General features: G+C 34.6%; 2 protein-coding genes across 4 annotated transcripts; one reads left to right on the top strand and one right to left on the bottom strand.

Annotated features, from left to right (window-relative positions):
• The first annotated feature begins 8,141 nt into the window (after positions 1 to 8,141).
• On the top strand, positions 8,142 to 11,186 carry LOC120088224 (protein NRT1/ PTR FAMILY 6.4). The gene is made up of 5 exons (XM_039045367.1): positions 8,142 to 8,297; positions 8,383 to 8,500; positions 8,587 to 8,804; positions 8,888 to 9,435; positions 10,048 to 11,186. Exons 1-5 carry the CDS (start codon positions 8,295 to 8,297, stop codon positions 10,928 to 10,930), a joined length of 1,770 nt encoding a protein of 589 aa, XP_038901295.1. The 5' UTR covers positions 8,142 to 8,294; the 3' UTR covers positions 10,931 to 11,186.
• On the bottom strand, positions 10,913 to 12,717 carry LOC120088225 (50S ribosomal protein L30). Of its 3 annotated transcripts, XM_039045369.1 has the most exons (4): positions 12,458 to 12,717; positions 11,716 to 11,925; positions 11,451 to 11,605; positions 10,913 to 11,049 (listed from the first exon to the last, which is right to left on the bottom strand). In XM_039045369.1, the coding sequence occupies exons 2-3, from the start codon at positions 11,905 to 11,907 to the stop codon at positions 11,471 to 11,473; spliced, it is 327 nt and encodes a 108-aa protein (XP_038901297.1). In that variant the 5' UTR covers positions 11,908 to 11,925; positions 12,458 to 12,717; the 3' UTR covers positions 10,913 to 11,049; positions 11,451 to 11,470. The 3 variants fall into 3 exon arrangements, with proteins under 3 accessions (XP_038901297.1, XP_038901296.1, XP_038901298.1); XM_039045368.1 differs by lacking the exon at positions 10,913 to 11,049 and having other exon boundaries at positions 11,344 to 11,605; XM_039045370.1 differs by lacking the exons at positions 10,913 to 11,049; positions 12,458 to 12,717 and adding an exon at positions 11,994 to 12,443 and having other exon boundaries at positions 11,344 to 11,605.
• Positions 12,718 to 13,067: the final 350 nt, after the last annotated feature.

Raw genomic sequence — 13,067 nt, 5'->3', positions numbered from 1 at the left:
GAGCGTTGGGAATGTCGTGGGGGTGGATAGAATTAGGTTATACTCGTTTTGTCATTGAATCTGGAGTTTTTGTGTGTTTATGGATGTTTATGAATGTTTGAACATGTTGTGGAGGGTAGATCGAGTTTGGTTTATATTGTTTTGGGTGGAAAGTTTGTGTTCTTTGTGTGTTCGTTCTTGTTTATGAAGTTTGAATGTTGTAGGGGTGGGTAGGGAGTTGAACTTGTAGGTTTTTGTGTGTTTTTTTATGTTTATGAGCTTGGGAATGTCGTAAAGGTGGATAGAGTTAGGTTATACTCGTTTTGTCATTGAACCTAGAGTTTTTGTGTGTGCTTATGGATGTTTATGAATGTTTGAACATGTTGTGGGGGGTGGGTCAAAGTTTGGTTTAGATTATTTTAGGGGGAAAGTTTGAGTTTTTTGTGTGTTTGTTGTATTTATGAAGTTCGAATGTTGTGGGGATGGGTAGGGAGTTGAACTTGTAGGTTTTCTTGTGTTTTTGATAATTATGAGCGTCGAAAATATCGTCGGGGGTGAGTAGAGTTAGGCTATAGTTATAGTCGTTTTGTCATTGAACTTGAAGTTTTTGTGTGTTTATGGATGTTTATGAATGTTTAAACTCTTTTTTTTATGTTTATGAGGGTCAAGAATGTCGTTTTGAAGTTGAACTTGGAGTTTTTTGTTTGTTTCTAGAAGTTTATGACATGTAAATGTTTTTGTTTTGTGGTAGGATGTTGTTCGGAGATGAGGTTAGACTATTGTTGAAGATGTTGTGTTCCATACATTGTTTTCTTTTACTTGATGTTGTTTTCATCTTATTTCTTTCATGTATTTTTGAAGACAAATTTCTTTTATAAATTATCTTGTAAATTTTCATTTATTTGTTATAGTATGGACTTCGTTTTGTTTGTTTTATTTATTTTGTGAATCTGTTTGAGTTGGTTAATGATGCTTTATAGGTTATTCAGATCAAATTTAAAAAAAAAAAAAATACAAACAACAAATTAAAAAATTTTAAAGCCAATATTCAACCAATGAAAGAACTCCTCATGCATATTTTAGCGCGTTGGGAGTTCCTAGAAATCCCGACAACGTATACTAGTTGTCTGCGCTCTTCTATACGTCAGGAGTTCTAGGAATAACTCCCGACGGACCCTTTCTTGCGTCGGGAGTTCCTCTCTCGACGGATTTTTTTTTACCAAACTCTCGACGATCCATTTGTCGTCAGGAGAGGATCTTCCAATGCATTTTCCACCATTTTATGGCGATTTTGGGCGTCAGGAGAAGTGTGATTTCTTGTAGTGTGGGTCTCAATTGTAAACTAGTGTGACTGTGATTGTTAGTGTTTACTTATCTAATTTTTCAAAAGCAATATGATTGTGATTGAGCCTATTTTTTTCAAATCATTAGTTCAAAAGCGAAACATAAAAATGATAAAACTACCCTCATTACGTCATTCCTGATTGTTTTATCGAACAAAACCATTCACCCCCATTTCGAACAATCTATCGATTGTTTTAACCCATTATTTTTACTCTCTTTTGTTTGGTTTGGTGAAGGGCCCCGACCCCATTATTACAGGATTGCATGAGTATGAATGAACTGGTAAATCTATATGCATGGGGCTTAATTAGACAACCATGTTATACAATAAACTTTTCCTATCAACAGAACATTATAACAGTAGATTGATAATCTTAACATGAATATGGTTATAACAAAAATTTAACAATTCAACGTTTAGATCGATCAAACAAAATAAAATCAATAAAAGCATCGGTATCTTTATCATTATCGACTTCACCATAGTAACCGATAGATCACTAAGATGAAGAAAGGGTGTTATAAAATGTTAAAGCAACCGAAATCGATACCGATAATTTCATCTATAAACCGGTATCTTCTTATTTCAAAGGACAAATGACGAAAATTGAAATATAAATATTCATACCAAATATATGGGTCCCACTACATATTCAAACTAGGGACTTTCCCAAGCTTAATTAGATTACAAGATTTCATTACGGATGCTACGGTGGACTCCACTTTTAATTATGATTACGAATGGGCATGTAAACAAAGGCTAAAGTAATCTGATGGGGCCCACAAATCGAATTAAGATTGATTTATACCTATTTTCCCGATATAAACGTAGCCTAAGTGTTTTCTGTTGAATTTTTAGTTAAAATTTAGTTAACCATAAGTTTTACTCATTAAATGGCCGTTGAACACAACTTTAGTTTGTTGCAAGAAAGGAAGGAAGAAAAGAAACTGAAGAAAAAAAAACTTTAATTGGTTTGTTTCAATTTTTTTTAAGTAATGTTATTTTAATATATATTAACAAAAATAGGGTAGGATTGAAAATATTACCAAAAATAGGTTTTTAAATCGTGTACCTGATACACGATTAGCCCTAAATCGTGTACCCGGTATATGAGTGCCTCTTGATCTGGCACACGTAAACTGCCAATGTGGCAGTCATGCAGCGTTGACTGAGGTAATTGTATACTCGATACACGATTACCTTAAGTCGTGTACCGGGTACACGACTTTCTTCTCCATTAAACCGTCGCGCGATCCTTCTTCTTCCTCATCTAAAAGCTTCTACTTCTGTCTTCCCCGTCCAAAATCGTCTGAAAACCTCGTATCATTTTGCCTCCATTTAACCATCCGTCCAAAATCGTCCAACCGTTCGTCCAAAAGCTTCTACCACTCTTTGACTGAGGTAAAAAATTTTCCCTACATTGTTTTCTAATATATAATCTTCATATATATATCATTTTGTTTGCATTTGGGCTGAACTTAATGTGTAGTTTATGGATCCATGATTTATTTTTGGATATATGTTGAACTTAGAAATTAGATTTTGTTGGACTATGTTTATGGATGATTATGTTTGTCTACTTGTTGGGCTATTTTTTTTTTTTTTTTATGATTAATTTGTAGGATGATTATGTATTTGTTGGGTTGAACCTAGAAATATATGTATATGTTTATAAAAATAAAGATTGGTTCATATATATTATTTTGTTTACATTTGGTTGAATTAAATGTATGATTCATGGATATATTATTTTGTTTTTATTTGGGTTGATTTAAATGTATAGTTTATGGATCTTAGATTTGTGCTGATTTAAATGTATAGTTTATGAATCTTAGATTTAGGTTGATTTAAATGTATAGTTTATGGATCTTAGATTTGGGTTGATTTAAATGTATAATATTTAGATCTTATATGTTGAACTTAGAAATTGGATTTTATTGGGTTGATATATTAACATATTTTTTTTTGTTAATTATAACCGTTGAAAAAATCATAATAAATATGTCGATACGTCTGAAGATTTAGTTATTCTTGAACCTAAAAATGATGAAGACAATGATATTGATGTTGAAGTTGATGAATTATTTGAAAATGATAGTAATGGGAAACATGATCTTGAGTTGGTACCGTCAGATATGTTCACCCAAATAGATTGGAAAATTACAAATTCAACATGTGAACTAGGGTCTACTTTGGAGAAAAGGAGTATAGGTGTAGATAATTGTAGTTTAATATAGAAAGGAATGTTGTTTAATACTAAAGAAGATTTACAGCTTGTTGTAAAAAAATATTGTGTGACAGAACACTACAAGATTATTGTAGTGGAATCAAATCAAGATCTTTCTAATCCTGTACAATTATATCAAATATATATATATATATATACATTGTTCACAATCGGTATGGGATAGTTCTTCCACAGTAGTTTTGAGTTGTCGGAAAAGGGAGGCATTGCACAACATACTATTCCATTTGATCACCGCATTATTCCTACGTTGAACAGGCAGGTTTTCTTGGGTTGCACAAATCGGTTTTATCTAGCTTGATTGACACCTTATTACTGCTCTAGTTGAGCGTTGGAGACCAGAAACCCACACATTTCACCTGCCTTGTGGGAAATGTACAATCACGCTACAAGACGTTGCCATATAGTTTGGGTTACGAGTGGACGGGCAACCATTGACAAGTTCACTACAATATGATTGGAAGAACGTTTTTGAAGAGCTTTTAGGCTTTCTACCAGATGATCTGAAAGGCTCAAGATTGAGTATCCCCTGGTTGGCGTCCCAGTTTCCAGAATTACCTCCCGATGCCAACGACATCAGCGTACGTAGGTATGCACAAGCATACATCATGCAGCTTATTGGAGGATTTTTGTTCGTTGACAAGTCAAATACTCTAGTGCATCTCATGTTCCTCCCGATACTGTCTGATTTCAAGCATGCTAGTACGTACTCATAGGGTGGTGCATGTCTTGCATGGTTGTATAGAGAACTTTGTCGGGCTACCAATGCACAAGCATTGGAAATAGCGGGGCCACTAATACTAATCATCATCCACTTAATGCCAGGTATTATTTCATTTATATATTTATTTCATTATCATTTTATGTAGGAATATAAATTAATTGTATTTTTCATAATTTTAGATGGAGTGGTGTATGAGATGCCTCTAAATAGTTAGTAAATATGTTGCTCGTGTACCAAAAAATATTTGACAGACTGATGCACAATAGGTAACAAATGTATATATAAATGAATATTTAAACCATTTTGGATGTATACTTTTTTTTTTTTTTTTTGTCAGATTATTTGGACGTCATACATACAACAGATTTGGTCATCCATACCTGATTACTGTCGTGATGATGAAGACATTTGGTTGACCGTTAGCCCTCTTATATGCTTCTATATAGTAAAGTGGCATCATCCAGATCGTGTATAGAGACAGTTCGGTCTGCGACAAACGATACCTTCGTTGTCCTATACACTCCCAGCACTACACCAGATGATTGATTTGAGAGGTAAGCACGACCAAGACTGGCATCGAATCCATGCGGAATATATATCCTATTAGCATGGACGACATGATCGTTGTGCACAGGGAGAATTAACAAATGGGTCAGCTGTATCAGATGACTACTTTTCCTAGTACAATTCAATCACGAGGCGATTTATCACACCTGACGACGCTTACTATTACTGCATGGTAAGAGATTTAGAATCAGACATTTTCTATATATATGATATGAATATTGTTTAATATTTATTTTTTTCCTTGTACAGAATAATTTTAATGAAGATGTACAACAATATTCAGTGCAGCACAACTTACTAGACTTGGGTTCAATGTGTCAGCAAACATTGGTCAACATAGAAGGTATTATTCAACAAATAAGATGACTCAATGTTGCTGACATCGATTGAAGACGTATTTGTCGTAGACGATAGGGACAGGGTGAACCTAATTTAGAGGGACACGAAGACAACCCCCATGAAGGGCTAGGGCCAGGGAGGTCGTTTTTAAATTTTATGTAAACTTTTGTTTTCAAATTGTAAATTAAAGAACTAATTATAAATCTTCTTTAATGTCATGACATTTTTTTTTTAATATGAGTGCAAAATAGTTATGTTTTCATTGTAGATTAAATATATAATTAAGTTTAAAAATGAAGAAATTTGTAGACCTGTTCCTAAAGTCTTAATATTGTTGTACATCTCCAATTAAAAAAAAAAAAATTAGTCAATCTATTTTTTAAAAAAAAAATAAATAAATTATGGACCGGGTCCACGATTATGGCAATCGTGCACCCGGTCCACGAGTTTCAATACGATCGGTCAACCAAGTCAGCCGACGTGTTGCTAACTGGATTAAATGTTAATTGTGTACCCCATACACAATTTTGCCACATGGCAATCGTGTACCCCGTACACGATTTCACTACCCTACTTTTGTTAATAGTTTCAATACCTACCTATTTTTAAAAATACTTTCTCATATACCCCATTTTTGTCAATAGTTTGAAAAAAATACTATATTTTTTAACACGATCCGTTTGTTTCGTATAATAAACCTTTTGAATTATGTGATTTTATCTGAGTATATTGTAAAACTCTTTTTCTATTTAGAGGTTCACTTGATGAAGATGGTTCTAATATTATGAACATTATACCATAGTAAATTTGGATCAATGGTATTGGCATGCATCTTATCCTAAAAAGTCGGAGTTACAATTTCTTTCTTGTAGTTATTGTAAAAAAAATTATTATAAAAATGGTCTTTAATTTGACTACTTAATTCTTGTCAGGGTTTAATCATGATTAAATTTCTTTTATTATATAAAACACAAATCCGGTCCCAAGACATGATTCCCCATATATACATATTTAAAAAAAAAAATGTTTTATATATCTTAATTAATTAATTGAGTTATATATGTTGAAGTTAATAAATAAGGCAAGATTTGAATGAGTTGATTGTTAGATTATTAAATGCCCAGTGTTTGATTTAAGGGATCATTGCAGAAAAATAAATAAATTGGTAAAAACGAACAAATTTTGTGAAATGGATCGTGTAGAAAATAGTTATAATGTTTTTGTTATTTATGTTAATGAGAAATACATAGCTATAATTTGTTTATATTTGTGATTTGCTCGACGTGCTGAGGACAAAGTTGGTAAAGGTTGATTGCTCACATGGCTAAGCTGGTCCAAATATATCTTTTCAAACATATATATATTTTTTAAACTGCCTTTTTTATTTTTTATTTGACAATGATTTTAAATATATATATACATATGGTAAAGTAGTACGAAAATTGGCCAGAAAATGAATTTGTTTTATCAAATTTTTAGAAAGACAAAAATTGAAATTATGATCAATAAAGTTATTTTGTCTCATCCACCATGTTACACTAATGTCCAAGACTTATACATCCCAACACAATATAATTTGGGTCCTTATTAATATTTGAGTTCAGCCAAATATTACTTAGGGGTAACAAGAAGTATTTTGATCATTTGCAATTAGGTATATTACTAAAGACATTATGAACAAATTTTTTTAAATTGAAAATTTTCTATAAACACATGTAAAAACATGAAGCAAACTTTATTCTTCATTGAATCTCTCATTTTTAAATTTCAATCTGGCTTAGCAAGTTAACTACGATCATCACATGTTTTTTTCTCCTTTGGCCCACCCATCATGAATCAATCAAACTTAAATAAATTCATTATATAATCAAAGGCATGTGGGAAAGCCAAAAAAATATCAAAGCTTTTTTATTCACTCATTTGAACCTAATTACACTGTGCCCACTTACAAGACCCGCCAAAGCAAACCATTCCTATGTCTGCACGACTCTTTCTATTACAAAGAATATGCATGTTGCTGTCTGAAGTGCTTTTGTCCTTTTTTTCCCCCTTCTTTTTCTCTTCCCTTGAAAGAGATGAACTTCTTGACATACTGAGCGGTGAAAAACATTCAAAAAGTACTTTCTTTTGGCAAAAAGTGCTTTCTTTTAGCTTAGATTTCTGTTAGTTTTTATACGTTAAATGTGTTCTTTGATGCCTAGGAACCAAGGACTTTGGTTGAGTTAGACGAAATTTGAAATTAAACTGAATAAAACGGCTTTAAGAATCTAAGACATGAAAAGGGGAACAAAGGAGCTAAAAAATGCATGCAAGTGATGCCTCAACGCTAGACTCGGTGCCAAAGACCTAAGATTGCACAACAGGATAGCGCCATGGCTCTTCCAACTTTGAGTAATAAATGAGAAAATATACCAACTTCAGTACTTCTTTAACTGATGACAAATATAGATGTAAACTTATTAGCTTATTCCATTATGTTCTTACTAATTATTACTGTTTTGTTTCAGTTCATAACTCACTTAAACAAAAAGAAACAGATATCAAAATTCAACAATGGAACATTTTACCCTTGGGGAGAATTGAATCTTCATGGGCAAAGCAAAAGAAGAAAGGTTTTTTTTATTTTTGCCATAAATTTTGAACCTACAAGACCAAGAAACCACTAATCTCTATTAATTTGTAATATATGACTGTTTCTGGTGTCAGAGGAACCCAAATGAAATGCATGTACTATAACAATTCAAATTTTTTTCAAAGATAAGTATGTGGATTGTATTAATGAGGAGGAAGAAAAGAATGTCATTTTCCAGTATGTTGTTCAGTTTATGTGGCTATATGCAACACTACCACAAAAACATAACAGTGCATAACTCCAAACTACTAACACATGCTGTCAAAGTAACCTGTATAAACCACAAGCTGATTTAGTTACAATCCTATCTCTTTCTCTCTCCTAATCCCAATCATACACTAACTTTTTGCTTTCTAATAAATCTCATGTCTAAGCACAACTATAGCACAAAAACAATCCCTCCTCTTTCTCCTTCTTTTTCTCTCTAACAGAGGGAAATAAGCAAAAACAGAAAAAAAGAAAAATGGTAACTTGTTTATGGTGAAACTCTTAGTTTCTATTGGCTATGATATGGCTGTTTTAACAGTTAATTTTTTCCTTTTTATCAACAGGTTCTGGTATCAAAACATGGGAGTGGGGGAGGAGAAGATGATGCTGCAGTAGATTTTTGGGGAAACCCAGTGGACAAATCAAAAAGAGGAGGATGGCTTGCAGCAGGGCTCATCTTAGGTTCTTAAATTTTTGTTTGGTTTTCACAGAACAAAATTCTGATTTCACGAAGGTAATGAGCTGATAAATAGTAATTCTATATACAGGAACTGAACTCTCTGAAAGGATATGTGTGATGGGAATATCAATGAACTTAGTTACATATCTAGTTGGAGATTTGCATCTTACTTCAGCCAAATCTGCAACTATTGTGACTAATTTTCTTGGTGCTCTTAATCTTCTTGGCCTTCTTGGTGGCTTCTTAGCAGATGCCAAGCTGGGAAGGTACCTCACAGTTGCAAGCTTTGCTTCTATAACTGCTGTGGTAAGTTCTAAGCCATTAAGAAATGACTTCAACAAAGAAAAATTCACTTCAGAATTTAGCCTCAGCCTTTCTGGTTTTTGCAGGGTGTTATATTGTTGACATTGGCCACAACCATCCCTGGTATGAGACCCCCTCAATGTGATTACTCCACAAGACAACTTCATCAATGCATTGAAGCTAATGGTGGGCAACTTGCCATGCTCTATGCTGCACTTTATACTATAGCACTTGGTGGAGGGGGGATAAAATCGAACGTTTCAGGATTTGGGTCTGATCAATTCGACACTAATGATCCGAAGGAAGAGAAGGCCATGATATTCTTCTTCAATAGGTTCTACTTTGCGATAAGCATCGGGTCGTTGTTTTCCGTCACTGTGTTGGTTTATGTACAAGACCATGTGGGGAGAGGATGGGGATATGGAATCTCAGGAGGGACCATGGTGATTGCTGTAATTGTACTGCTTTGTGGGACATACTTTTACCGGTTTAAAAAGCCTAGAGGAAGCCCTCTAACAGTGATATGGAGAGTGGTGCTTTTGGCTTGGAAGAAGAGAAGTCTCCCTCACGCAGCTCATCCAAGCTTCTTAAATGACTACCAAAATGCCAAGGTTCCATACACCTACAAATTCAAGTAAGTATTTTTCAGATCTATCGATAAATACTTATCACATACTCTGTCTTTTTCTTTCCCTCTCTCTCTCAGTCTCTTATTGGCTCACCAATGTCATAAGTTTGCATATTTGATCAAATAACTTCATCTTCCCATCTTTCTATCTTTTGTATATCCATAAAATAACTCCATCTTCACAATTCTGCACTCAAACAGGAACTTTCTAATATGCCTCCTTATAATCATATATTATCAATGATGATAGAAGATTTGAACCTATAATCATACTATGTCTATGTAGACCTCATTTTTTCTTTATTGATTCATTTCCTCCAACCAAAAAGAGAAGTATAAATTGTTAGCCATTCTATGAATAGAAGACCACGAACATTCGCAACGTTTTACATCTTGCTTCTGTTTAATGATTACTTATTTTTTGTTTTAAATGTGTATTATAAGATATACTGCAAGATGCATTGAATAGAAACAAAAGGAGAAAAAAACATTACTATGCATGCTTGTCTTGTTCAACCATTCCACATATAAATTGGTGCATTCACTTCACTTTATTCATTTGGTTATCTCTATTATTATTTGGCAAGAACATAAGAGTAATGAAAATGTATATATTAGGTGTCTTGACAAGGCTGCAATTCTAGACGAGTATGCTGTCACTGATCCAAACAATCCATGGATAGTCTCTACAGTCACTGAAATTGAAGAAGTGAAAATGGTGTTGAAGCTCATACCCATTTGGTCCACTGGCATCCTCTTCTGGACAATCTACTCACAGATGACTACATTCACAGTAGTACAAGCATCCTTTATGGAAAGAAATGTTGGCAGTTTTGAGATTCCTGCCGGTTCTATGTCAGCCTTTCTGTTCATCACCATCCTGCTCGTCACTTCATTGAATGAGAAACTATTCATACCCATTGCTCGGAAGCTGACTCACAATGTCCAAGGTCTCACAAGCCTTCAGAGGATTGGGATTGGACTGTTTTTCTCAATTTTTGGCATGGTGGCTGCTGGAGTTGTTGAGAAAGAGAGGAAGACCTTCGCAGTCGAGCAAAATACTCGTATAAGTGCTTTCTGGTTAATACCTCAGTTCTTCTTGGTTGGTGCTGGAGAAGCATTTGCATATGTCGGACAACTCGAGTTTTTCATCAGAGAAGCACCGGAACGAATGAAATCCATGAGCACAGGACTTTTTCTTAGCACTCTTTCCATGGGATTTTTTGTCAGTAGTTTGTTGGTAACAATTGTAGATAAAGTAACCAACAAGCAATGGCTGAGAAATAATCTCAACAAGGGAGACTTAAACTACTTCTATTGGCTACTCGCAGTGTTAGGCCTGCTAAACTTTTTCTTTTTTCTTCTCCTTGCCCGGAAACATCAATATAAAGACCAGCATTATGTCAGCTCCAAAGACAACAATGAGGAGCTCAAGACTTCAAATGACATGATCGCACTTGAAATGGAGGGGTCAATAAGCATTAAGGCAACAGAAACTTAAGAGTGTGTGCTTCAAGGTGTCCCTTTTAGAACTCAAGGACACGGTTGTACAATATATAGAAGAGATCTTGCTCAAGTAAGATCGTTGCTTCAAGGTGCCCCTTTTATAAGCTTAAAATCCTGCATGTACGTTTGAATATCTCAAAGCCTGTAGCTACAACCATCTTATGCTTTTAGCATTAATGAGCAGATAAGCCACTGCCATTGTCTTCCCCTAGGTTTTATATGATCTAAATCATTTAGCATATTTCAAATAATATTCTCAAGTCAAACAGGCGTGCATTCATTTATGCAAACAACCGTGTTTCATAGCAGGTTTCTTAGAGAAAGTATCTTTCATCAAATGCTTTTGATAGACATTTCATTGTCAGACTGGCAATAAATTATTTTAGCTAGCAACTGGACTCGGAAGGATGAATAAAGCATAAAAGCCTTCATTGTCAAGTAATTAAAAGGAAAATAGACTGCTCAAATATAATTCTTTTCAACATCGTCCAAGATACTTAAGAAGTAGACCTGACCTCTAACAACAATACATGTTTCAAGAGGCAAGAGGAGAAATTGGAGCCGGAAGGTGATCTACAACTATTGGAGGTCGAAGGGCCTTGTGCTGTTCCACCTTCTGTTTACGAGCTTTATACATTTCTTCTGTTTCAACCACTATTAATCGCTTTACCTATAATCAAATAACAAAGAAAAACAAAAACAACATTCAACATTCAGTCTCCATGAGGCTTTTCTGTAGTGTGTGCATGTGCGCAGTAGAGAACAAGCATATAAAGCAACCTGTTGAAGCATTCCCCTAACAGTAGGTGTGTTCCAGCGCATGACAGTTCGGTTGCATTTTCGGAGCCGCAACGCCTCTAATGTACGTCTGTGAAGTCTCCTTGTTCCTGGCATGCCTCTCACTAATGTGATATAAAGATTAGGACTCCATGCAATTGGGACATTGGCTTTGAAGGCCTTGAAGGCATTCATGTCCAAGATCTCCAAAATCTACAAAACAAAATAAAGTTTAAGAAACAGTTTTCTCTGCATACACATCAACAATCTCATCTAAGCACCTCAACAACATATTTTAGTTTGTTGAGCAGGAAAACTTCTGCAGTTCCCAAATTTCAAGTAAACAAATGATCATCTTCAATAGATTGAAAGCTCTACAAATGCTAGCTGCACGACTAAAACATAAAAAGATATAGATGATAGTTTTAAGTAGAAACCACATCTATGCCACGATTCGTCATCTCAAATAGATACTTCATCATCATATCCACTTGAAGCTTTCTATAAAGTCCTCTAAAAGCAATGTTCTAAAAAGTACAAAGTTATGAAACACAGACACAGATATGCATACAGCGATTTATCAATTTCTAAGAAAAATTACTATAGGGATACGTCGAAATTGACTTTGGCTTGAGGATAAAGATGCATATTAATTAACTACCAAACTAATAATTTAGGTTAAATTAAAGGAGGTTTCAAAAGAGAGTGAAAAAAGAGGGAGAAAACAGAGAGCTTTGAAATTGACCGGCGATGGCGGCGACAAGGCAAAGCGCGGCGAAATGGTCGATGGCAAGGTTGAGGCGTGGTCGGCAACGAGGATGACGCTCGGCGGCGACGGCGTAGTTCTGGAAAATAGAGTTGCTCAGTCGAATAAATAGGAAGAAGATGAACTGAGGAAGAGAAGATCGTATCCACTTGGGGCTTGCGTTGAAGACGAACTGAGGAAGAGAAGATCGTAGGCTGTGGGTTTGCGAGGGAAATCTGATTTTAGGGTTTGGTTGTGTTTATTTTTCTGTTTTTTCATTTAGTTATTACTTATTTTCCATTTGGGCTGCTGAATTTCATTGAGTGGGCTGTGGGCTTGAAATTCAGCCCACAAAGTTTTTTTCTTTTTCTTTTTTTTTTTTTTTTGGAGGGGGAATTGGACAAAATAGCAAGATTTGATGTTTTGGTTGGTTTTATGGCAAAAATCCGAAAATAATAAGATTTTTTACCAAATGTATTTTACACAAATAATGTCCACTCCTCTACCCTTAATATGGTCGTCCATCAGAGCTACTAAGTACAGTATAATTGCTACAGCGTGAACATAGTTGAATTAGAAATACCGGATAAATGGGCAAGTTTCGGTTATC

This window comes from Benincasa hispida, chromosome 10, assembly GCF_009727055.1.
Source record: "Benincasa hispida cultivar B227 chromosome 10, ASM972705v1, whole genome shotgun sequence".
NCBI lineage: Eukaryota > Viridiplantae > Streptophyta > Magnoliopsida > Cucurbitales > Cucurbitaceae > Benincasa > Benincasa hispida.
This window is presented reverse-complemented; position numbering and strand designations above follow the sequence as displayed.